Source organism: Lutjanus erythropterus, chromosome 20 (genome assembly GCF_056507025.1).
Source record: "Lutjanus erythropterus isolate fLutEry1 chromosome 20, fLutEry1.hap2, whole genome shotgun sequence".
Taxonomy (NCBI): Eukaryota; Metazoa; Chordata; class Actinopteri; order Lutjaniformes; family Lutjanidae; genus Lutjanus; species Lutjanus erythropterus.
This window is the reverse complement of record NC_139336.1, coordinates 16,994,705-17,021,720: the sequence shown is the minus strand read 5'-3', so window position 1 is coordinate 17,021,720 and position 27,016 is coordinate 16,994,705. Positions and strand designations below refer to the sequence as shown.

Genomic DNA, 27,016 nt, shown 5'->3' with positions numbered 1-27,016 from the left:
TTACTCAAGTAATTTGAGGTTTTTGTGCTTTACTCGAGTATTACCCCACTACATCTCAGAGGGAAATAATGTACTTTTTACTCCACTACATTTGTCTGACAACTTTTGTTACCTTTCAGATTATTGATTACATATTACTTTTCAGATCACCTTTCCTGTGCAGTGAAAACCATGTCTCTCCAAATGTTGTGATTTTGAATGTTTATTTAAAAAAGAAATCTTAAGGAAAAACTGAAATCAGGGCTGCTTATGAAAAGTTGATTTTTTTTAATTTATTTACTTTGTGTGTGTGTGTGCATTTTATGCCTTTAATGACAGGACAGCTGAAGATGTGACAGGAAATGAGGAGAGAGAGTGGGGGACTGACACGCAGCAAAGGGCAATGGGTGGGAGTTGAACCCACGGCTGCTGCAGAGGACTCACAGCCTTCGTATAGGGGGTACACACTCTAATAACTGGAATCTCATGGGACAGCAACACTAAAAATACATTGATACATTGCTGTAGTTTAAACTACCCAAAAGTATATGAAGTATCTCCAGTAGTAAAATGCAACATACACATTCATGCAGTTGTATGTTAATCCATGTATATAATACATACATGTAATGGTAAAACCCTCACAGAGATCATCACTCTTATTTTGAGAATTAAATTTTGCTGATAAGATTTGCTGATTCTATTTACTCTCTGAAGTGGTTATGCTATCCAGTATAAGTTATCAGTATCAATGCACATCTTTGCATGTGTGTGCATATAATAATTGCAATAATAACTGCAATAATACAATATATTTGAATTTACATTATTAATAATAATGGAGCTCATTTTGAACTATTTTGAATATCATTAATCCGCTGATTATTTTCGACATTAATTGATTATTTGGTTTGTAAACATTTGGAAACCAGTGAGAAATGCTGTCACAATTAGTCCAAATTGACCTTCACAATGCTTGATTTCTCCAACCAGCTGTCTTAACCTTAAAATGATTTTTAAAATATAATTACATTATTAAAATAATTAAAAGAAAAAGCAGCAAAGCTTCACATTTGTGAAGCTGGGACCATGAAATGTTTTACATGAAAAATAGCAAATTGTTTCAACTGTGCTTTTCTTAAACTGTTGGGTAGTTCAATTTACATAAAAAAGAATTATACTCTTAACATGCTCCCTGTGTAAAAATCTTAATGTGTAAGTAGTAAATTACACCGTCAGATGAATGTTGTGATATAAAAAACTACAATATTTCCTTAGAAGTAAGTAGAACTAAAAATTGGCATGGAAAGAAAAAAGTACAAATCTGTAAATGGGTGTGAGTGACCTTGTGCATGTAGTGAACTAACAACTTGGTAAGATGACATCTTTTACAGCTACAGTACGGCTTAACATGAAAATGTAATATAAAATTATAATGTAATTATTAATTCTGGAGTGTTTTAGTTTGTTTTCTTGTTGATCCCATAGGGACTTGTTTTTCAAGTTTAGTTTCAGAGACAGATTTGTGCTGCTTTGGCACTTTGCCATAAACTTGTAACTGGCAGTGGTTTTAATCAGAATATCTCTCTTAGAAACAGCTTGTTCAGAACAAACATGAACTTTTTTTTTTGTTTTGCCTGCTGAAATTACAGCAATTTAACTTAAACAATGAAAACCCCTTTTCTGACTCATCCTAAACTGTCACATATAGATGAGTAAATATTGGCTTTTTTTTTTTTTTTTAAGTAGCACTTTAATTAACACATCTTCCTTATGTAATAGTGGCAATGGAGTTAATATATGTAATGCAGATTCTCTGCACTTACAAAACACCTTTTAAGACATGTATAAATCCCATTATGTAAGACAGTGGACTCAACATATATGTATCTCCCAGACATCTGAGGTTAAAGGTCAAAAATGTCTGTTTCTACCCCATAAAACAAGTTAACATAATAAGTCATTCATCTTATGGCACAACAGAGTTTGGGTGGGCTCTAACTGCAGGACATGAGTTATAGATTTTCAGAAACCTTTGCCAAGTAAAATTGCCATGCATTTTGTGTAGCAGCAATTTATTCCATTTATTAATACATTAAATTTTACCCAGTTTGTTAAACTCAAACACTTTGTCTATGATGTGTATTCAAAGTCAGTTTATGTGTATGCACCTGCATCCATGCCTGTTTTATTGTGCTTCCAGTCAGTTACATAAAGGTCTAATTGTTTTTATAGTAACTCTTGGGCAGGTTTGAAAACAGAAAGCCAGATTACAGTAAGGATTTCAACCCAACAGGATTACCTCTAGATTTAAGCACCTTATTTAGTTCCAAGCAATGAAAATCAGCCATAAGCTTGTCTGTGGAGTGTGTATATAAAGGCTGCCTCAGAGACAAAAGCCCATGAGTCTGGTGGATAACCACGTACACAGCGGCTGAATCTTTAATCACTGTTGCTTCTTTGACCCAGAACAGGTAAAACGCTGAAATTTGACTCTCTAGTCTCTTGTTTGGAGATTTCTTTAAATTTCATCATTAATATGTGACCTTATGTTCTGTTAAGAATGTAAACTCTCAGTTCTGTCAGCTACAACTGCTGAAATAAGACTTTTTAATTATTGAACCATAATGTGGTGTTACAGTTTGACACTTTTTTACTCAGAATGCATTTTATGTTGTGAGGCTACAACATGTAAGATGCTACCTTTTAGTGCTAATATTTTCTTTTTCTCATGTCAAATGGTACAATATATTGTTGGTGCCTTTATAGTATATTTAGACGTATATTAGTATACAAGAAATCAGGGGTTTGGACTGTTTAGTCTCATAACTTGTATTCAGCAACCAATTAGCAATACTTCCACAGTGTGTTTCATTATTGTACTGATTATACTCTACTGTTCATTACAGAATGGGATCTTCTAAGCTGGCCCTGCTGCTGGTCTTGGTGGCTTGCATAGAGCGCTGTCTGTCTGCCTCCTGTGTCGTCGACAGCTTCACAGTCAAAGATGACTTCGACCCCAAGAGGGTGAGTGAACTGAAGCACACAAACAAGCCCGTATGTTGAAAAAAATAAGAAAAGTAAAATAATTTGGAACTTTGTTCCTGTTCACTGTAGTATGCAGGAAAGTGGTATGCACTGCAGAAGAAAGACCCAGAGGGCCTGTTCCTGCAGGACAACATCTCGGCCGAGTACACCATCGATGATGACGGCTCCATGACTGCCTCCTCCAAAGGACGTGTCACTCTGTTCGGGTAAGTCAGATGGCAAGCGAGAGGAGCAAGATTTATTTCATTGTCTAAAGTTATATAATTCACTTTAACAAAAGTGAAACCAGCTGGAGTCACATCTCTTTTAGACTCTCCTGATTAGGGCAAAGGGTCAGTTTGGTCACAAAGACCTTTTTGACTCTAGGACCTGAAGGGATGAGGGCAGCTCAAAAATTCTGTGTCCAGGGTCAACACCTAAGAAAGGTGTTCAGGTTCTGCTTGTAGATTTAAGATAGGAACAGATGGAACGTTTTTCCAGAGGCACATTCTGAACAGCATTTACTACAAGCCGGGTTTTCTCTGGATTAAGGAGGATTAGGAAGAAATGCAGGTGGGTTTTTACACAGGAATGTGGGCTTGAAAGCACTTTTACAAACAAACTTAGAAACTTGTAAGAAGAGGACAATGATATTAAAAATGACTTTTATTTTGACATTTCTCACTTAAAAAATGACAACATGTGTTGTTTGTATCTTCATTTTGCAGCTTCTGGGTCGTGTGCGCTGACATGGCCGCCCAGTATTCCGTCCCCGACCCTGCCACTCCCGGCAAGATGTTCATGAACTACCAGGGACTCGCCAGCTACCTGTCCAGTGGAGGTCAGTCATGCAAACATACCGTCTTCATATCCTCCTCATGAATCCTCCTTCCTCTTCACACTAAGTAAGGTCTTCCTTCCTGTCTGACTAGGTGACAACTACTGGGTCATCGACACCGACTATGACAACTACGCCATCACCTACGCCTGCCGCACCCTGAAGGACGACGGCAGCTGTGAGGATGGCTACGCCCTTGTCTTCTCCAGGAACCCCCGTGGTCTGCCCCCCGCCATCCAGCGTATTGTCCGTCAAAAACAGGAGGATATCTGCATGGCCGGAGAGTTCCAGCCCGTCCTGCAGTCTGGAGCCTGCTAAAGAGAAAGAAAAGGGAGAGCAGGAGAGCTGGTTGCAGGAGGAGTCTTGACATCAAGACAGAAGAGGGAGAATGAGAGAGTGCATGTGACAGAAGGTGTGTGTGTTGTGAACGTGAGAGTGACGATATGCAGATGGACAGATGCAAGAAAACAATCAGGTTTGTCCAAGAAAAACTTTACTGTTGCTGTGGTGTTGTGACTGAATGCGAATGCTGAAATAAAAAATATTTTTCTAAACAAATGTTACTGGAATTTTGTCTCTTTTTGTGCAGAAAAAAAAATCTATTCATAGATTAACAGCTGTAAGTAGCCACTGCAGGCCTTTCAAGCTTTGCATTTCTCTACATGCTGAAGCAAGTATACTTGGGATGGTTGGCAGGGTTGCCAACTCTGCGTTTTTCCCTTGGAATTTCGTTACTTTTGAAGTGTTACCGCAGGAGGAATTTTTTTGTCTGCTGGTTGGGTTTTGCATGCAAATTACATTAATAATATCTATAAATACACATCCATGTTTGAGATGAAACCATTAATTTATACCTAAATCCTGGTAAAAATGACTCCAGATCAACATGTACACACAGGGACATGGCACACGTCACACAAACAGCCACATGAACACACACAAATAGTATGTGCCTATGCTCTCTGCCTGTCAGTGCCAGTTTTATTGGCTGTTTGGCTGGTTTTGGAGTGTGTTTGACCTCCCATTGGGTTTTGTTACCTGGAAACCCGGGTGCATTGGGCTCTTAGACAGGCCACTTTGGAAGGTGATGTATTTTTTGTAGTATTTCAAAATTCCTAAAACACAAGAAAAAATGTGTGAGGAATGGATTAAACTTTGTCTTTATATGCTCTAATATAAACTACAAACATTAGCATGTCCAGCTAACTAGCTTAGTATCTCCAGTAAGGTTACCTCCATCCAATTTGTTTTAGATACAACTGTATTTGTCAAACTCATATTCTAAGGGTTAAATCTGTATTTGCTATGTGATGGTTTTGATAAGGAGGATGTGGGCTGTTGCAGAATCAAAGTGGGCTGTGGCTGATGCATCTCTCTCTGGTTCACACTACTGGATCTAAACCAAGTTAGCTTTGCTCTTATCCCACCTCTCTTTCTGGAATGATGGTGGTCCGGCTGGGCTGGCTAAGTAAGGTCTTGAGGTCCATCACACTTAATCTAATCCCTGTGCATCTTTTCACAACTTTGAGTGCACCTCTGTCTATTAATACAGAAAACAGAAATACACACTTTATATATTTAAGACTCTGTTACAGGGTTCTCATTTTATGCATCAGATGGAAACATGAAAAAGTCAGCTGGAGATGGACTTTTCAGCAGACTCCAAGAAGTGTATGTTAGCTTGCATTAGCTCGCTACACTTAGGAAATCTCCTGAGTCATTATTTTAGCTGGCAAAATCCATGGTTGTCAGCTAGAAATGAGAAGCCTGTTTTAAAAATTACCTTTCCTAAGCCCTGCCACATTTTGCTGAACCTCAGACAACTTTCTCCTTTCCTGTTTCCTGTACTTCATATGTTATGTCGTGGGCTTGTGTATGTTGCATCTTAAGTTAGCTAATGTTAGCAAAACACTAGCTAACCAGCTAAATATTCTACATCAATTGTTAGCTGGCTAGTTACCTCTGATAGCTAATGTTAGCAAAACACTAGCTTACTAGCTAGCTGATTTACATCAATCATTAACCAGCTAGGTAACAAGCATTTTGCTGACATTAGCTAAATTGGTTAAATCTGCCACCATCATTACTAAACTGCCTTGTGTGTGCAGTACAATGATGGAAAGGTTGACCGATGTAAGAACAGTGGGGGCATAGATGAGCAAAGCAAATTTAGTCCTCCAAAAATGTATTTGTGAATCTATACAAATTGCTTGGTGGTCAAAAAAATTGAGTAGAACACACTTTGAAGCATAAAACACAAAAATTCCAGCAGTTCAGGGTTGAAAACATGTTGCACTTTGGCCATGTAAGTGGCTGTGATCCCTCCTGAGCTCCAGAGAATGCAGCCAAACCCAACACTCGCTGAGCAGTAATGGGCTTATTGGTGGTCTGATGTTCAGAGACTTTAGTCCTATTATACTAACTCAACTGTTAGGCCATTTAGCGTGCTTCAGGGGTCAAGGATCATAACAGGAGCTTTCTGAGGCCACATCTTGCTTGGATTTGCTGAATAGTCACAGGTTAGAAAAAAACAACACTGCACAGATGTTCCTGTCTGTGTTTCTTCTTTTTTGTAATGTTACATCACCAAATAGTGAAAATGTTAACTTAGGGAAAGGAGGAGCGGCTGAGTGGAGACAGACAGACAGATGGAGAGTGTTTGTTTCTATAGCTGGTGTTTAATCCTGTTGATGTTATGCAACAAGCTGGAAAGCAACTTCTTAAAGACACCATTGATCAAGCATTACTGTAAATTAATATAATACATCTGAGTTCGTAGCTTACTTCATGGAGGACAGACAGCAATCCAGCTTATTACACACTGTAAAAATTGTATTTCAGGAGTAGTTGAGGTAATTTAATATTTTGAGTCCCATCCAGCTGTCTGCTTAAGTGGTGGCAGTCTATTTTTGTTGATTATAACAACTTGAAATTATACCATGTTCCCTTCACTTGCTGTTCTAATTTCAGTAAAAATGCAACAGTTAGGTTTCTCTTACTATTGCATGTCTGACATCATGGCATCCATGTTTTTTCCAGCTTTTCCCCCTTCAGTTGAACTGCCATTTTGTCATTTTGCCATTTTGGTGAATCAGTAAGAAGGCAAGTATAATGCAAGACAACATTATATTTTGTGACCAAATAATGTATTATTTCAGATATAAATTGGTAAACCAGAACTGGTTAAATTGTGTGGTTTAAATTTGAATAAACTCACAAGCAAAACTAGCTATCGTTAAGTCAGGCTAACATTAAGTCATGCTAACAATAGCAATAATATTATCATATTTAAAAAACTAAAATAACGCACTAAGATGACTATAAAAATACTTTCCCTGAAACCAAACTACTGGGTCATCAGGAGCAGTAATTCACTTTTAGGTAAAGCAAATAATTGAGTTGGAAAATTGGGAAACTTGCCTTAAATTTAGGTTGCTTTAATGCTAACTGTTGATTTGAAATCAGACCACTAAATGCATCTGACTCAAAGCAGTTGAGTTCATATAACTTGTTAACCTCATTAGAAAAAACTTAATTTATCTGTATGTTACAAGTTAAAGTAATTTTTGAATGTTGGTCCTTCATTTTCTCTCTCTCTCTCTTTCTCTCTCTCAACTCTTTGCAACATTTATTAACTTATTTTGGAGATGAAAAATGATGAAATAGTATTAAGCCCACTTAGAAAACATCAGTGCAGCAATATTAGAGCATGCTCTGTGATATTTTCCTATTTTCAAACATCTCAGTACTCAAGCTTTACTTTAAATACTGAGATGTTTAGTTTACAACATTTAGCTGACTGGATTTGGTTTTGTTTTATTTTGAGAGGCATCCGGGTTGTGAAATGGGAATGTGTGACAGGGGATCGTGGGTAATGACACTGGCTGGCGGGACAGTGTGTCAAGGGCACCACGCCAAAGTCTGCCAGTAAACTAACTTAGCTCTAATGAGATCAGCTCTTTGTCCTTACTGGAAATGAAACCATCAATTAAAAACAGCTAAACACAAATGATGGCACGGTGGTGCACCGCTTAGTCCTGTTGCCTCAGAGCAACACGGTTCTGTTCTTGGGGGGGCCTTTCTGCATGGACTTCTCTCCATGTATGCACAGGTTTCCTCCTACAGTCCAAAGACATGAAGATTAATTGGTGACTCTGAATATGTGTCAGCCCTTTGATGAAATGGCGACCTTTCCAGGGAATACCCTGCCTCTCGTCCAGCGTCAACTGGGATTGGCTTCAGCCCCACTCTGCAGAGGATAAACGGTTCTAGATTATGGATGGATGGATGTAATAAACCCAAACAATTTTTATGTGTCTGTCATTTCACCTGTATAACAGATGTCCTCTATCCTAAGGAGTTCTAGGACTTAGGACTAGACAAACAGAAAAGAAAATATTACATTGTATAACTTCAAAAGGAGAAATTAAATTAAAAATTAACAAATCCCAAACAACAACAAACAAAAAAAAATCCCAGACTTGGTGTTACACCCGCACTGTTTTCATGTAAACAGGCTATAAGCCGGAGGTAAGACTATAAGTGGATGTCTGTGCTTCCCACGTCTGGGGGTTTGCCAAGGTAAGGAATTCTGGTCCAGTTTTCTCTACAGCAGCCTAACACAGTTAAGTGCAAATGACATCTAGACTAATCACTGTTCAGTATCTTCTGTCCATGCAGTCATCAAAAACAACCAGAGCTGCAGCATAGTGGACTGTTTTATAAATGACTTGTCAAGTGCTATAAGAGGATGTGTCCACTGGAGTGCAGTCAAACCTCATTAATCATAAAAGAACATCATTATACCTGAAATACTTACAGTTGTTATAATTGTCAGAATTTATATATAAATCGATCATATTCATAATCTTTCACTTTGGTCTTTGATCAGCCGAACTATTTAATAAACTTGATAAACAGCTGATCACCTCAGTAACAGTCAACAATGATCCATCCAACTTGCTTTAATTTTAAAGATGCAGTCTTAAAGGGACATTTCACCCCAAAATCAAAAACATCTCTTACCTGTAGTGCTATTTCAATCTAGATAGTTTTGGAGATCTTGGCCGTAGAGATGTCTGCCTTCTCTCAAATATAATGGAACTAAATGGCACTTGGCTTGTGCTGCTCAAAGCACCAAAAGGTACATTTGACTAAATGCCAACCATACAATCACGCAGAAGGAAGCGTGCATCTACTGAGAGAAGCTCGTGCTTGTGCAGTGTGGGGTGTTAACATTAATGGTGTAATCTCTCGTCCACGAGGAGATGCACGCTTCCTTCTGCACGTTGATATGGTTGACAGGTGTAGTTCAATAGAAAGAAAGTAGTTCTCGCATGAAACTGCTCACAACAAGGTCTGTGGATTATCTTGAGTAAATGGGTCATGATTCTGTCTTGCTGCCTGTTTGCCACCCAGCCCTTCACCTGCAGATATATGCATAGGTGTGGGTGCTATGTAATCCTGCAGTGGTCCAGTAGACTTGACCTTTGTTAACCTTTACTACTATCCCTATTATAAACTATACTGCCGACCAGGTCGCTCCTACTGACAATGTCATGGAGTCAGGGGATGGGGAGGGGATTGAGGGGTCTTGGCTTGAGGAAGAAAACGCAAGAAAAACTGAAAATGATCTATGTGCAATTTTCCTGTTCTATCATGTGGACAGTGTGAGATGCCAGTGCTCTACTCATGGAAGAGGTGTACTTCAGACCTGTTTCTGAAAGTGCAGAGATCCATGTCGGAGCTGTCCTGCAGCGTGTCATTAGCAGAATAAACAGGTGAAGGGGGAGGAGGGTGTAGGGCAACGAAACATAATTGGTGCTATTGTGTTTGTGATTGTGCGCTCAGGGTGGGGATGAGATTTGATCTGACTGAAGGGATTTTTGTAGTACCACTGAAATGTCACCCTGCTCTTGTTCACTTGACCAATAAAGGAACAACACAAGGAAATGGGAAGGAAAACCTGACTCTGTATCGCAGTTTGATGTAAAACTTAACATATTTTTCTTTGAAGAGGAACAAGTAGCTCCTTTTTTCATACAACTGAAGACAAAGATCTTCCTGTCCAGATTCACTTAAGTAGGGATATGATCTTCTAAATGGTGCTGGAATGCAGCATCTGAACTTGGAGAATATCTGGAGCTGCGCTTGTTTTTGAAACATCACCAGACCACTTAATCCAATGATCTGTCTCTCTCATCTCTGTTGTCATTCTTTCTGTCTGTGTTACAGAGGAAAGACAGAGGCTGACTGCCTGTGCACTCTGCCTGCTGTTATTTAAAAGATACAAGAAAATTTGAACAAGCTTCTGCTTGTGTATGAGGCTCCATTAATGTGCTCAACAAAAAAAAAAAAAAAAAGAACACCACAATGGTAATATTATATAATGCAGAGTTGACTCAAATATACAAAATGGAAAATGTTTCACTTTTTTTTTTTTTTTTTTTTATCGTGGTGATGATATCTGTCTTATAGTCCCACAGAACAAAGACAGATTTTTACATCAAAGCCTCACCCTCATTAATTTTCATTAGAAATACTTTCCACTTGAGGGACACCTTCAGGGTAAATGAGCAAGGCGTTACAGTAATAAATGCTGCTGGTACAAATGACCTTTATTATGATCAAAGGACACCGCCGTGAGACATTTCTCACAGTTTCTGTGTCTGTCATGCTTACTGAGCCTCTGTCTCTCTGTTTATGCTCCTCCTGACTCATATGACTTCCTGCCTCTGGTTTTATGACTTTTTGAGTCGTCCAGCTGGGACTCTGCTGCAGGGTCTTGACAAATGTGCCGAACTGCTCTGTCAACAGACGGCGCTTGTATCACGTTATTTCAGGGGATAGACAACAAGCGCTCATGACGGTGACCTGAGGCTGAAGTCTGCAGTGGTTCATCCATCCAGACTGAGGCACCATTATAAAAACTCTACTTTTAATGAATTGTAAAAAGCCAGTCTCACTTTGTGGTGGAGAGCTTTTTGAAGACACTCATGTGCTGTACTGTTTATCATATTCACAGGCTGCCTAAGCAACTTAAGATCTTAGGTAGATCTTCGGTAGCCTGTGGATATCTTGTGCATTCTGCTGGTCCACTGTATTCAGCATGTTTGCTCTAACAAAACATTTGTACAATTGTACAAACCTGCCTGTGAGAAACTGTGTGGAGGTCTTGGCTCAAATGGTCTGCACACTTCAGGTTCTACAGCAGTGTTTTTCTAATGTTTCAGTGTGAATTTTAGAAACAACCTAAAAATGTTGAACATGTTAAAACCATTAATTGTCATTAATGTGGATTTGGTATCAGATTTAGTGGGGTCCTGTACCTGGGCTATTACATGTAAAATCCTACTTACATGTCCTTCTTTTGACTTTTGTTCATGAGGAATTTTGGAGTGTGGTGACCCCTGTTTAAAAAGGTCATGACCTTAAATTACAGAGTTGACAGAAGTCACAGAAGGGTTTGTATGTGTCCTCAGGCAGGACATGTTTATCAAAGGATCAGACTTTTTTTTTTCTTTCTCAAGTGGACCAGAGAGAAAAAAAACACATCCAAATATTACTCATGAAGGAGTTGCGTCTCTTTTTGCGTGTCTGAGCCTTTTGAACTTAGATTGTGTAACTGATTCACAGATAAAAAATGTATCAATAAAAAACAAACATGTGGGCTACAGCGGTCTCAGTCATTCTGGAGAATTTCAAGCAGAGACACAGTTACATGTCCCAACACTTACACACAAATTATCTGTCGCTGAATGATTTTATTTTTTTGGCCCTGTCTCATCATAGTAATTTCTTTAATTTTAAAGAGCGTCATTTATGAAAGACATGTTGAGTTTTTTGGCTGTTAGAGACATTACTTCACACCTCACCTCAGTGTAAACAGATGTTTCCATTCTCGTAAAAACTATTGGGAGGCTTCACGTGTGTAACAGCACCACTAACTATAATGCAAAAGTTTCCCTCCTTTCAGTCTCTGTTTGCTTTTTATTTCGTGTTCTCTTTATTTTATTGCCCATTGCAGATGCTTTTGTTCTCCTCCAAAAACAATTTAATGGTAAGTGATTATTTGTAGGCTTTTAAAAAAACGTATTAAAGTTGCTTTAAAAAACTTTTACCACTGGACAAAGTATTACAAGATCAATTGTTTTTTTGTTTTTTTTAATGTGTTAGAGTTTTACAGATTCAGAGTCTTGTGATTCTTTTTTTTCACGTATTCACGCTGATACATACCTTCAGAAGATAGAAAGAAACGAAAGAAGTGCTATTTTTCTGCACTTTTGCATAACTAGATTACTGCAACTTTGCAAAATCCAAAATATGTCATCAGCAGTTGAAAATCAAGTAAAAGTGTCTATGAGAATGACAGTTTTTATATTGGGATGGTAATATTACTCCCAAGACGATGCATCCCTTTGATTTTGGTGATCTTGATCTTTGGTGACCTGCTAAACTTCCCATCAGTCTCAGCTGTGCTTTGTGTTTAGTGCTAATAATAAATATCTGAATGTTAGCATTGTTACTGTAAATATGTTAGCATACTGATTTTAGTGTTTAGCTCAAAGTACTGCTGGACAATTAAAGACATGACAGGAAAGGGCAAGAGAGAGCAGAGGAAAGGGCCACAGGTAGGAGTCGGACCCACGACAGCTACAGACACCCAACAGCCCCAGTGCATGAAGCGAGCCATCAGCCCACCGTAAAGAGTTTTTTCAGTTTTCTGTCACAGTTTGGTTTCATTTTTTGGGAAACAAAGTTAGGTTTAGGCAAGATAATTTAGGAAAAGATCATGGTTTGGTGTAAAATAGACCGTAAACCACATGTTAGACAGACTGTCTGCAGAAATATTTCTGCCAAAAAGAGCTTCTGGCAGACAGCCTTGTATGCTAACTTCTTCTCCATGCTTGAGCCAAGGGCTTTTTATGTTAGACTGATACTAGCTTACAGAAACATCACAACATGGAGGACACTGTACATTGGCATTTTTTGATTTCATAATGTTTCCGTGTTCTGAGTGACATAAGAACAGAGAGATGGACATGCTTTAGTCAGTACAAACGCAAAAACAGCAAATACAGTTAAATGATATTTTTTTATATGAGTAAAACTATGTATTACATTTACTAAAGTAAACTTTTCCACACTAAGAAATAAATATCTTGTTTAAGTACACAGCATTGTATTAGTAAAACAGTATGAAAATGATTAGTCAGTTGCTCTCACACAAACACACACAAACATCTCTATTAAAAACTGCTATAAGCATGCAAAGCTAAAGTGGTATTGAACATAGAATATTTTTTGTGGCATTTTCTCCAGAAACAAACAGTTGATCAACGAATAACTGATGGGTCAGCTGTGGGAAAACATTCCACTGAAAACAAAACATTCATAATCGAGCAACGCTCCTCAAAATGCCCAGTTTAAAACATTATGTTCTCTGTTGCAAAAATAAATGATGCTCCAAATGATGATACACAGGTCATGTGTAATATTCTGATACTAATATTTTTATTTCGTCTTCCTCCCTCTCCCTGCAAATCCCTGTGTCATTTACTCTCCGTTTTAATTTTTACTTTCTTTACTCCCTGTTTTTATTTCTTGGTCTCCTCGATCTGCTCCACCTCGCTGGATTCGTCCACCACTTTCCCGTTGACCATCGTCTGAGTCACCACCTTTACAATTTTCCTGGTGCGAACGTCAGGCTCTTCTGCACAGACAGAGATGAGATGAGATGATATGGGATGAGATGGAAGAGGAACAAAGAGAAGAAAAAAAAGGAATTAGATAGATTAGATAGACACTAATAAATAAATAATATCAAATGGGATCATATGAGTTTTACACTAGTGAGATAGTAAGCTGTGAAGAAAAGTGACGATAATAGATAGATTATAAAATATAAGAAAATGTGATTAGAGGAGATGAGATGCAATGAGGTGGAGGAGATGATATGAGAGGAGACAAAGAGACGAGAACATTACAAACATGAAGGGTGAATGTCTGAGTTTAATTTCTCCTGATGTAGTCCGATGTGTTGCACACCGAACTTCTATGCATGAAAATAAAATGTCATGTCTTGACAGGTTCAGGATGTTCAGGATGAAGGACATAGTTCTCACTAAAAACACTTGGTTTGTAAAAACAGTTTCAACTATTCAACTTTTCTGTCTGTGCAGGACTTCACAGTCTTTCATTCTGTGTTGTCTTTAGTCTTCTAGTGTTATGAGACAAAGATGAACATTTTCAAAACACCTTGCAGAGTGTTAATCCAGCAGCGTGACTTAAATCAGATCAACACACGGTTACAACACTGGGATAAATCTTTTCACACCCACATTTGTTGCTATAGGAGCAGAGCTGTTAGTGGTGTTTGCATTGTTTTGAGGTTCATGAAACAATCATTACTCCTGGGCCTCTTGGGTGTGTGTGAGGGAATATATGTGTGTCTGTCAGTCTCACTATAAGACGCTGTCTCAAATTCACATCTGAACCCATATAAGGTTTGGCTGCTATGCAGCAGGTTGTGAACAGTTTGTTCAACTTATCTCTTACATCATTACAGATTTAGTCACTCTTTACTTCCCTGATGTGTCATTCAGGTGGTGATAAGATTCATTTAAAATAAATGAATGACCACGGTTTCACTCTTTTCTAATGTGCCATTATATAATACAGTACTGAGCTCAGACGTCATCCTGATCTCTGACATTCAGATGGTGACTTAACTCTCTTTTTTCAATTACTCACTTTTTGGTGGAGGAGGAACTTCCTTGACTCTGATGGACAGAAAGGAAACGTGTTAAAATCAGCTTTGAACTGACTTGAAAACAAAATGAACACATTTAAAGGAACAGTTCAACATTTTGTGCAATACACTTATTACAAGTTTTCAGGGGTTTTGTTAACGTTGGATAGAGCTAACAGGCTAGTAGCAGACAGCATGAGAGTGGTATTGATTTTTGCATCTAACACAGTTGAGTTTGGATAACGAAATGTAATGAAAGGTGTCTTGAGGAAAACCACCTTAGCTAAAATTCTAATGTTGCTAGCAGTAGACTGGTATATTTTAGCAACTCAAACAGTGTTTTTCTAACAAACCTGGCTGCGTCACACTGATATTGTATCATATCTTTTATTATATCTGGTGTCGTCTGGTCTGAGATTATGAGGCCGCTGACAACCGTACGGAGCTGTCGCAGCACACCATTTTTGCAATAACAGGGGAGTTAAGTGCTAAAGCTCCTTCTCTGCAATCATGTCAATACTCCTTCAGAAACAGAGCGATCAGATAGTCAGATCAGACAAGTTGTAAACAAGTGAAGAGTCTAATATTTTCTAACCCACTTTGTTTGCAGAAAAACCCAAAGTGAGCGCACGCAGAATGTTAGTGCCACATTTCATAGGAAAACTGCAAGTTGGTCTGTAAGCTGTGATTGATGTTTACAATGAATAGTTAGTTAATAATTCAGTATTTTGCCTTTGTTTTCTCTTCCAATTAAGTCTAACTAGTATGGGGGTTTGATTAAAACCTGTATGATCATCTGACTGCTCATATTTTTTTGCCACGTCATACTCTTTTCAGTGACGCGGCATTCCAGGATCTCAGCAGCTAACTTGAGTAAGTGAGTAAAAAGTTATCATGGGCAGACTCATATTGTAATAAAACATATTTAGCTTTTGCACCAGTCCCTTTTTTAAATCTCTCTCCCTATTGTTTCATGAGATTGGTGAAAACTCACGTTTCCTCTCCCTCCAGCAGGCGCCTGTAGGTGGCGATCTCCATCTCCAGGTTCTGTTTGATGCGGAGGAGCTGCTCGTAGTCGGTCTTGGTGCGCTGCATGTCCAGTCTGAGCTGGGACAGGTCATCCTCCAGCTGGCTCAGGGTGGCCTGCAGCCGCTCCATCTCACCTGAGTACTTCTGACCCGTCTCACCCAGGTTACCCTCCAGTGCTGCTATCTGAGGAGAGAAAGGAGGCAAAATAACAAGAGAACTGACCTGCCTTATCTGCATACCTCGGTCTACTATTTCCATTGTGTGCTTTTAATGTTACCCATAATCATATCAGTGTATCAGTTAAAGAACACTTGAATAATCCATGTCCAGTTTAAGAAATGTCCCAAAATTATTCATAATTCTGTAATTCCAAACTTTAATCCATCATCTCAGTGTCTGCACTGACTGTATTGTAACCAACGAGCAGTAATGTGATGCTTCAGGTTGGCTGGTATTAAAGGTTTTGGCTTTTCAACCACTTCGCATTTCCTGAGAAGGTGTTTGCCAGGAGTTATCAAACCTCAGCGTCTCCTGATCCTGAAATTACTTCCCAAACCATTATCAACAAATGCCTGTGAACTGACAAGGGCTTGACATCCAAAACAAACAGTGGCTGCTCAGACAGGATTATCCATCTCACCACCGAAACTCGCCCCCATAGAGTTTAGCAACTGAGCCCAGGATGTTCTTGCATGACTTATCAGCGTGGGAGAACATGTTTACTGTCAACACAGCATTACAAGAGAGAGAATCAAAATTAGATTTCACAGATCTTTCCAAGATGGATGATACATAGCATGGATACAGATGGAACACATTAAAAAATTCCTCTAATTGAGACCGAAATATAAGGATTTTATATGTTGTCATTTTACAAATCTCTCATAAATAAAGTCTTTAAAATAACACCATACCTAATCATGGCTTTGTCAAAAGGCTATAGTCATAACCATATTTTAAAATCATGTTTGCACAGTTTCATGTGCATTAGATTTTGTTTGCACAGCTCCAAATGCAGAAGTATCACTTGCACAGTTATTTTTTATACCAAAACACAATTACATCAGGCTTAGTCGCAGTTTACAAGTCCCTCCTGGCACCACACCAATCATGTTTCCATATGTCGAATAAAATCCTCCTCTTATGTCACTTGGTGTGTTAATAATTTTTCTCGCTCCTCAGGTGTAGGAGCTTACTTGTTTGTGCAGACTCTCCAGCTCCACCTCCAGGGTCTGCAGGAAGCGCTGCCTCTCAACCAGCTCGCTCTGAGCTCCTCTCAGAGCCTCGTTGCTCTCCTTCACCTCGCTCTGCACTGTCTCCAGCTGGAGCACAGGATGCAAAAAAAAAAAAAAAAAAATCAGAGGAATAGACACCCAAGATGAATTTAAAGATTTTGTGTTTCTTCTCGCTTATAGTTTTGAATATAGTTTTTAACTTTCCTTGGGCCATTTCATGAATATCAATATTCAAGATATAACCTGGGCCTCTTGTTTTAACTTAAAGAAGTGTCTGGGCTGCCTTAACATTTGAAGTTGAAATACAACTTGAGGTAGTTTAAACAAATGAACTTTTCTAGTTAAATAAACTTGAAACTAAATAAACTTGAACCAACAACTCTTCAGTTACAATGAGTCTGTCAGTTTGAAAAGTCAGTTCTTCATCAAGAACTTCCAGCTGCAGCTGCTCCTGTTGGACTTTCTTTGTTCCAGCATTGGCACAAAGCCAGAAGCATGCTAGGAAGTTTGCTAATATGTTAATCATGTTTCTTTAGAAACTTAATTTAGTGGGTTGACTAAACTCTGTGCAGTACATTCATTTAAGTCATTTCAAGTTGAAAAATTTCAAGATAAATAACTCGTGTTCATAAGTCCTGAAGCGTTCTGAAAATAAAAAAGTAAAATAAAAGTTTAATAAAAACAAGTTGTATATTTTCATCAAGTTATTGAGAAAAGATTAGGTGATTCCACTAAATCCCTGTATGGATTTTACAGTGTTTTTTTGGACATGTGGACACAATTATTAGCGGAAAATAATCATTATTGCAACCCTATTTCAATGAATCAGTTGATTAAAGAAAGAAGAAATGTCAGTTTCTCTTCACACCTTCTTGCGGTACCACTGCTCTGCTTGGTCCTTGTTCCTCTTGACAATCCCCTCATACTGGGAGCGCAGGTCAGACAGAATGGTGCCCAGCTCCGGCCCGCTGACACCAGAGTCCACCTCCACGTTCACCTCGTCTCTGGCAATACGAGACTTCATCTGCTCCATTTCCTGCAGGGGGAGAGAAGTATTTAATACTCACGAGTGCACTGCATTTCTAAATAAACTGCACCAGTTGTTCCATTTGGTGATTGAAGTCAACAAATCCCAGCGAATTATCTATTATCTGCTTTTTGGAGAAAATCAATAAACAATGGTTGGATCTTGTGTGAGTGTGTAAGTGCAACATATAGAACCAGCAATAGTTTTGTGAATCCTACACCGCAGGGTGGCAGAGAGGATGTGAGGGCACCTTCATAATTTAGATGTTCTCCATTAATAGTTGATGGTGCAGAGCTCACCTTACCTCTGGCTTTTTAAATTCTCTCTCTCTCTCGCTCTCTCTCTCTCTCTCTCTCTCTCTCTCTCACACACACACACACACCCTGCATGCTCACTGGATCTCTTTCACTCTCTCATGTCACATGCAATTTGTAATAATGTGGATTCATGTGTTTTTAATACTCTTGATACGGCCTTTGCTGGATGATAAACTTTAATTATGTACTTGATTTTATGCACAGTGGTGTATCCTTGCTTGGGAAGTAAAGTCATGAAAGAAAACACCGTGAACTAGTTTCCCAGCTAACCCCAAGAGATACTTTTCTATTTTTGCGGGGGAAAAGTCTACATTTTCAACATAAAGACATGACATAGATTTCATAGATTACAGCAGACAATGTGGCCTTTACAGTCCTTGGTGAGCTAGTTTAAAAGACCAAACCACCAATGCATCACTTTTCTACTTTCAAACAAGACAAAAAAGAAAAGAAAAAAAAGAAAAGCTAAAGTATACATAGGTAATATGCTTGCAAACATGATACATATGCATGATGTATTAAAGTATACACATAAGTCAAAATCATTCAGTCTCATTTGGTCAAAGTCATTCTCAATATCTACAGCAGGTCATGGTTTGAGTATAAAATTTTGGCCCTCAAACTCTGACTCAAACTTTTTTTTGCATCACATTAATGTCACGTTTTAATCCTCAAATATCATAAATGAACTGGGTCCCAGCAGTCTTACTCATGTCTTGTTTTGGTAAGTAGGAGAGCCACCCTTCCTTTAGTGAGGGCGTGAGTTTATCTTAGTTTCTCATCCCCCCAGAGGACAGTAGCCCGGACGCCTCAGGTCAGCTGATTGGACAAAAAGAACAGGTTTGGGAAACTAGATCTACCTGCTCCTTTTGTGTGTAGTAACCAGAGGACCACCTCTATCTCCCTTCCCCCCTCCCTACATGTTCTTTTCAGTCAGCTAAAGACCTCTCAAGTCCACCAAATTGGGTCAGTCTGATATCAAACAGCTTGTTGTTTGTGAGGGCAAGCTGGAGAATAAGACACAGGGCCAGAATGAAAACGAGACGAAGCAAATGTCAAGTAATGGAGAAGGCAAAGTAAATGTGACAAAAACAGAGTGTTAAAAGACCTGCATACCAATGTGGGTGAAGAAGAAAGGAGATTAAAAAGAAAATAAAGAAGAGTTGACAAACAGACTCACCTCCTCATGGTTTTTCTTCAGGAAGTACAGTTCCTCTTTCAGGCTGTCCAGATCTCCCCTCAGAGAGGCAATGATCTGCTCGTGGTCGGTCTTGGCCTTTTTCAGAGCAACACAGTCGCGCTCCACAGACTGACACATCACCAGCTCAGTCTCCCACCTGGCAAAGTCCAGAAAATTAGCAGAAAAACTAAACACTTGATATATACTTTTTATATGTCTGTGAGTGGAAAGCAAACACTTATACATCAAAGAAGAAAAACATTTGTATTGACTGAGTTCCGACATCTCTTTGCATATTATTGATTAACAAATAATCAAAAATCTCTATGCACGTGGAAGACATTCCAAGAAAAAAGAACAGGAAAAGTTGGACATGATGGTTAGAATAATACAAAGTCTCAGTCAGAAATCAAAGTGATGTGATGTTTTCCAATAATAATCAGAAATTCCATGAAAAATCTTAACTTTAAGTTGATCCAATATGACACTGATATATACCATACAGTTGCTATAAATGTGCAAAGTAGCTACTGCTGCATGAAGCAGATGCAGTGAAACCTTAATCAAAGACATGGATTAAAGGGATAGTTTGAATTAATTTTTTTAAATTATTATTATTTTTATTTTTATTACCTACAGTAGATGGCAGTCAGCATGCCTCCAGTTTGGTGAAGCTGAGAGGAGCACTAGCTTGGAAGCTAAGCAATGTATTACTGTGGACAGGGTCCACAACAAAACACATTTTAGCCACTATAATAAAGGTCAATCTAAAAAATAAATATAATTTAAGTGTTAGAATATTTCCTCCACTTTACCTTGCCATCAGACAGCCTTTTCCAGTGGGAACGTGCCATTATATGAGTGTTGGTCTACTGCTGCCTCAATCAGTTAGTTTGTTTGTGTTATTGTGTGACTTTGGTGAATCATTAAATAACAACATTTTAAAATGGCAAAGACACACAATAACATCATCACAGTAACCGGTTGAGACAGCCATAGACCAGTAACTGCTTTTGCTTGAGGAGTCTGGTAGCTTTGGAGAGAGCAATGTCTGGCTTATACAACAGCGGTTTCCCATCAGAAAAGGCTGCCTGATGGCGTTTCCTGCTGACTGTTCACAATAATTCATTGCATAGTTTCACTGCTGCTTCTCAATACTGAGGGAATACCGACAGTCATCCACAGAAGGTACTGATAATTATCCAAACTATCCCTTAAAACTTTAAAGTCAAATGAAAAAGAAAATAGACACTAGTTTCAGTTTATCTTTATACTGTAATCAGTAATCACTCACTTGATTCTGAAGTCATCAGCAGCCAGTTTAGCATTATCGATCTCTAACATGAGTCGAGCATTTTCCAAGGTCTTCTTCCTCACCTGATGAATATTAACATGGAATAACAATGTTATAATAGACATTAACACCATTCATAATCACTGAAGTCCACTAGTCTAACACATTCTTCTATATTTGATGCTTCAATTCTTGTTCAATAGAGTAACACATTCCAACTTCATTAAACTGTAACATTTTCTGTTTAGTAAAAATAGGCAAAATAATCATTAACTTCACTCAGGCTTGGTTTGATAAAAGTTAAGTCAAACATCAGATGTGAGTCAAATTCTGCCTCTGATTAACCCACTGACTCAGCTCCTGCTAAAAGATGTGATGTGTTGACATTTGCATGAATGTTTTGTCTATGTAAAATAACCAAAGTCATCATAACCTTGAGCTCTGTTGATTGACATATACAGTATAAAACTTCAAACTCACAAGTGTTTAAGTAGACCTCTGTCTCAGAGGTCACATGACTTGGACTCAAGTCAGATTCAAGTCACAAATTTGATGTCTTTAGACTTGATTTGTTTGACCCAATCCAACAACAGCCAATCAAGTTGCAGGTTTCCAGTTGGAAAATATGATACCAAAGATAACGTCGTTAGTGTGTAAAAACCCAAAGTTTAGGACTTGGGACTTTTATGACTTTTGGGACTTGCCTGTCTTAAAGGAATAGTTCAGCCAACAGCATGAACAGCATGTCAAGGTTTTAGGAGATCTGAACTACACCAGACAAGCAGTTCGGAGGAGCATTTTATGTGTTTTTCCATTTGAAATCTGGTCACCACTCACTTAAATTGTCAGCAGTGTTTTGTGGACTAAAAAACTAAATCTGACCTTCAATCAGCTTTAGATAGATAATAATTGAATGTTTGGGTGAACTATCCCTTTAACTTGGGACTTGACATCTTGACTTGGTGTGGTTGTCCCTTCATGCCTACCTCTTGCTCAACAGCATGAGCTTGAGCCATCATGGAGTCAATGTCATGACCTTTGGGAATGCGGTCAATCATCACCTGCTTTATCTTCATCTCCAGTTCTGCGTTGGAGCGCTCCAGCGAACGCACCTGCAGGAGGACAAAGAGGAAAAGAGGAGTCACTTTAATGATCAAACTGTTTCAGCTTGCTACTAATGACATCATTTCCTTGTCTGAATGCTGCTAAATGAGGATACACTCATCACCCATTTGGCTGCTGACCAGCAGCTGAACAGTGTGGTACTGTTGTACGTATCAGACCTTGTCCAGGTAGTTGGCCAGTCGGTTGTTGAGACTCTGCATGGCTTCCTTATCGTTGGTGCTGTTGCCGTGCAGTCCGTTAAGCTGCAGGCTCATTGGCCCGTTGAGATCCTGGCTGATAGAGACCGAGCGGCTCAGCGGGCTGGCGGCAGCGAAAGAGACTGAGGCGCGAGAGCGAGCGCGGCCGGTGTCCATCAGAGAACGACTGGAAAAGGAGGGCTGGCGGTTCATGGAGAAACTCCTCATCGACATGCTGGAGGCCATGATGGGTGGCTGCGAGGGCAGAGGACAAAAAAGAGCAACAAAACTGGAAATTAAAGACAAAATGGAGGCAAGGCTTGAAGAGAGAACCAGTTCCACATGTTACATCTATCATTTCTGTGAAGAGAGAGAGGATGGATGTTCAAGTTACAGATGTCATAAGGAAAATACATAACTTCATGTGCCAGACTGTTTGACCTATTGCCGTCATTTCAAGCTATAGTGTTACATGAGATCAGGCTGTAGAAAAGCTCTTTTCTGGCCCTTAAGCAAATGTGTTCTAGCATTTGGTCAGACTTAAATACAAGAGGGCCTTATATTCAAGACCACTGGACGCCTACTGAAAACAATGAAAGGAGTCTTTAAATGAGACCATGTATGGCTGGCTAGTGGCTTTTCAAACAACAGTCTGCATCTGCAAGAGATGACTGACTTTAAGGCCAGAGCCACTTCAGTCTGTCCATCTCGGCTCAATTCAAATACAAGTCAAGTCAGTGTAAAATCAAAATGTAAATGACTACAGCTCAACCCCGGGTCGAAGAAGAGCCTCTCACTGGGACGGAGAACACTCTCTTATAGTCTATTACTATGATAATAAGATGCATTTTATATTCAAGGAGAAACAAGGAGAGGAAAATACTGAGGAGATGAAAAGTGGCTTCAACAAACAGAAGCCTTCCTAAAGGTTTATACGACTGAAAATGCAGCTAAATGCTATTAAATAATTGTAACAGCTATGTTTTTCTTATTTTTCAGTGATGTTAACTGTACTAAGAAGATGTAACAAATCATACTTTGTATCAAATTATGCAAAAACTAGAAATAACATGTTCTTTATCAGACAGTATTAGATCCTTTATTAGACGCTTAATACACTTTCTTAGATGATAATCAGGGACACATCGCAACAAAACTGTATTGTAAAGTAAAGTTTATTATTTTGCACTGTCAAATCTCTTATTAGAATTTATTAGAGGGTAATTAGGGACACATCACAACCAAACAGTACTGCAAACTAAAGTGTATTATTTCTTACTACTACACCTTTATTAGACTTAATTATAGGGTAATTTGGGACATATTGCAACAGCACTGTACTGTAAACTAAAATTAAATCACATATCTGTTACTCCCTTATTTAAAGCAATATGTGAACCAGAACAACTAAATAAAGGCCAAATTTATAAAGGCAGAGGGATATTTTGTTGATGGGTGACTATACAGATTTACTGTTACATTATAGTCAAGATAGGCAAAGAAGTAGTCGTCAATATTAACTACTCTTCCAACTGTATGGGACCAGACAAAGAAGGTGTGGGTGTAATTTAGTAGATATGTTATTTCACTTTACTTTACAGTACACTTCTATTGTAATCTATCCCTAATTACTCTCTAAGAAAGTCTGTAAGGGTCTAATAAAATAAATAATTAAGTATGGCTTGTTACATCTTATGAGTGTATGGTAAAATAAAGTGTGACCTGTTTTTCTCCCATTCCTACCCTTTAACCTCATTTGCTATTAAGTTTAACAGGTGTTCACATTACCTGCTGGACTTAAAGCATGACTAGTTGCAGTATGGATATCAAACGTACAGGACAGTGTGCATCTTTGTCTGCGCGTGTGAGCGAGGTTTCACGCAAGCTTGCTTTTGTGCGTCTCTGTAGATTAGCGGCCAAGGGAACCTCTCTGTCTCCCTGTCACTTGATCCTTGCAACACCGTTCCCACAACACTACAAAGGACTCAGCAGGAAACAGACGCTCCTTGTTCAGATGAAAGATAGAGCTTGGGAAAATGATCGGGAAAATATTCTGAGTGAATTCCAGTGACACAAGGAGACACTTTGTTCAGCAGGAAATGGACTTTCATTTAATTTTTTTTTGGTAATCATCTTGCCATTAGCTGACAAATAGTTGTGATGACAGCTTCGAATGAAAGTGAATAAGAAAATAAGATTAACTTGCTTGAGGAAAGTGGCTGAAGCTTTTTCTTCCAATTAGAATTAATAATTTAAATCAGTGCTTCAATTTATCATAATCTCAACTATTAAACTTAATGAAAGAACAATGTGGAATAATAGAAAATAGTTTAAATAATAAATTCTAATCATTCTAATTGCAAAAACATAATAATTTCTTAAAATAACATCCTACTCACCAGGATTTTCTTCAGATAGAGGCACAGTGGGATCCAGAGGAATACAGCAGGCTCTGTGCTGCTGATGCTACAGGTGTGCTTATATGCAGGTGTGCAGGAGGTGGGAGGAGCTAGCTCTGAACATGAGGTGTGTTTACTGCACCTGAAGGTTCACAGGTAAAATGTCTGTATATCCTGTTGAATGACTTTAAAAGGGTCACTGTAACCTTTACATAATCTTGATTGGAATGATTTCAGACTAGTTTCACTTTCAGTTTGTAGAAAGATTATCAGGCGTTTGATATCTCAGTTTCTTTTTGTTTTTTGATAAGTGGTTTTAATGTGATTCTGTTGTTTAGATTAGATAGCTCAGAAGAGACATGAAAACCAGTTTTTGAGACATAGTTTTCATTGAAATGACTAGACTGTTGGAACAATTGTTTAAAAAGTAAAAAAAAAACTACAGTGTTTCACCCATGTTTTGCTTCCTGAGCAGTAATTAGACTAATGAGAGTGTTTATTTATTCATCAAAATGATACTGCCTGAAAGTTCAAGTTCTTCATTCATCTTTGCAAACACTTTATATCAACATCTTCTATAAAGTGTTAGTTAATACATAATAAGGCCCTTATATGGTCCATAAAATACTTATTAACAATATTATATCATAATAAAACATTGTGTCTCATGTGGTTTTTGAAAAATAAAGTTTAATCACAGCATTAAATTTAAAATTTGAAAAATCCAGAATCTATGCAGTTACTGTTCATTTCAACAATTTAGCTGCTTCACACAAGATATCTCCTACTACATGTGACCATCAGTTTTTGTTTATCTGCACTGGAAAACCGTATAAAGTTGATATGGTGAATGTGTTAGGAAACAACTTCCTATTTACACTTCCACCAGAGCAACTTAATTATTCATATGAATAAATACCCCTAAACTATGTTCACCAGCTAGTTCCCATATGTCTGTCTATCTGGCAAGCAGACACTTTTTACAGCTTTTTAAAAGCCCTACTTTGGTTGAGAAAAATGCAAAAATTCAAGCTAAGAGAGATGCAGTTTCATTATAATTTTTTCTGTGGGTTCATCACTATGAGAGCACCCTTTCACATTACACATATATGTTTTCCATTGTTGATATTGTTGCAGCTTTAAATAGTAAAAAAAAAACATTACAACTCTGTCAGTGACGCTATTTGTACTCAGCTTCCACTGGGCAGCATCACTGATCACAATAAAGTATGGCCTCTCATGTATCGGTGCTATTAAGTATCTCATTAACATGGCCGTGCCCTTACTGGTTGTATCTATGTGGGTGGAGTCCCGCCTGCAGTCCTCTGCAGCCCTCCTGTCCTGCAGTCAGTCATCTTGCTGTAACCTGACGCTCCCTCTACCTGCTGCAGATAAAATATTCAACAAGTCACTCAGAGGAAGAAAACCTGCTGTGACACAAGCATGGTGTGGGGTGTAAAGGCTTGACTGAAAACAGGTCAGGATGACCAGAATGTCTCTCCCCACTAATACAGAAATAAAATACATTAAAGCTTAAACTATACACCCTGAAACAAAAATGCATCATTGTTAATAAAGTTGTTAATCTAAAGATGGGTTTGCTGCTACAGGGAAGGACTCTCTACACACACACACACTTGCAAGTCTTTAACTAATAGACGTTGCTGTGGTCAATATTTACTTTAATTTATTGAGTACAAATGTGCACATTCTCATACTTACATGCTCCTATACAGTATACTGTGACCTGCAGTAAATGTTGTCAGAAAATAAACAAAACCACTTGAATTTATTTATCAAAACTTCCTCTTGATGCTGCAATTTCAGTCCAGAAATGCGACTTCCTGTCTATTCTTGACTCTGGGGCTGATACTGTCCCTCCTCTCATTGTCCCTCTAACTATAGCTCCTGTGAACTTTGTCCATGCAAAATCTTGCAGAAACATAGAGGGACATGGGATATTAAAAATGTGTGGGAGCGCATTATGTTTCCCGCATGCAGTATTATCATATTCAAATTGAAGTGAGATGAAAATATTCCTTGTGTCATTCAGAATTGCAAATGTCTCTATTTGCATTTAGTTCCTGTAGGTTGTATTTGAGCAACAAGTGTACAGCTTTATCGTTATTGAGCTTATGACTTCTCGCTTGTTTACTGCAGAATCACTTATAAACTAGTCACTGCAGCTTTCTGCAATGTATCTGTCCTTATGTTTTACAAGCTGAAACATTGGAGACAAATTGTAAATTGTATTTTAGAGAGCCACCATGCTGATACAATGATCATATTTCATCAGAATAACGACACCACTCGTGCAGTGTCCTGTTGAAGGCTTGTTTACAGAAACACATCAGCTCAAGAAGTACAAAAAAGGTAAACTGAGGCCATGGTAGTTATAAAAATGTTGTGTTTTTGGACTGCTGGTATCTAAGCTGATATAATGCAATGATTTTCTTGGATCTTATTATAAATGTTAATGATGTATGTCTTCTATCCCAATACAGATACAGAGAGAGATAATTTTGTTGATTGGACAGATACAGATACAAATAATGACATCTTGGTGCACCTCTAATGTCTATAATGCATTATAAACATACTTATAATGTATTATAATCTGCTTAGAACACTGTATAATTG

At 38.3% G+C, this 27,016-nt stretch overlaps 2 protein-coding genes across 2 annotated transcripts; one reads left to right on the top strand and one right to left on the bottom strand.

Annotated features, from left to right (window-relative positions):
• Positions 1-2,318: 2,318 nt before the first annotated feature.
• On the top strand, positions 2,319-4,402 carry rbp4l (retinol binding protein 4, like). The gene is made up of 5 exons (XM_084745709.1): positions 2,319-2,453; positions 2,889-3,006; positions 3,097-3,233; positions 3,735-3,847; positions 3,939-4,402. Exons 2-5 carry the CDS (start codon positions 2,890-2,892, stop codon positions 4,160-4,162), a joined length of 591 nt encoding a protein of 196 aa, XP_084601835.1. The 5' UTR covers positions 2,319-2,453; position 2,889; the 3' UTR covers positions 4,163-4,402.
• Positions 4,403-13,306: 8,904 nt separating this feature from the next.
• On the bottom strand, positions 13,307-23,981 carry LOC146308308 (keratin, type I cytoskeletal 18). The gene is made up of 10 exons (XM_084746410.1): positions 23,814-23,981; positions 21,960-22,232; positions 21,663-21,788; positions 20,677-20,759; positions 19,383-19,539; positions 17,727-17,894; positions 16,820-16,945; positions 15,589-15,806; positions 14,597-14,625; positions 13,307-13,556 (listed from the first exon to the last, which is right to left on the bottom strand). The coding sequence occupies exons 2-10, from the start codon at positions 22,221-22,223 to the stop codon at positions 13,441-13,443; spliced, it is 1,287 nt and encodes a 428-aa protein (XP_084602536.1). The 5' UTR covers positions 22,224-22,232; positions 23,814-23,981; the 3' UTR covers positions 13,307-13,440.
• Positions 23,982-27,016: the final 3,035 nt, after the last annotated feature.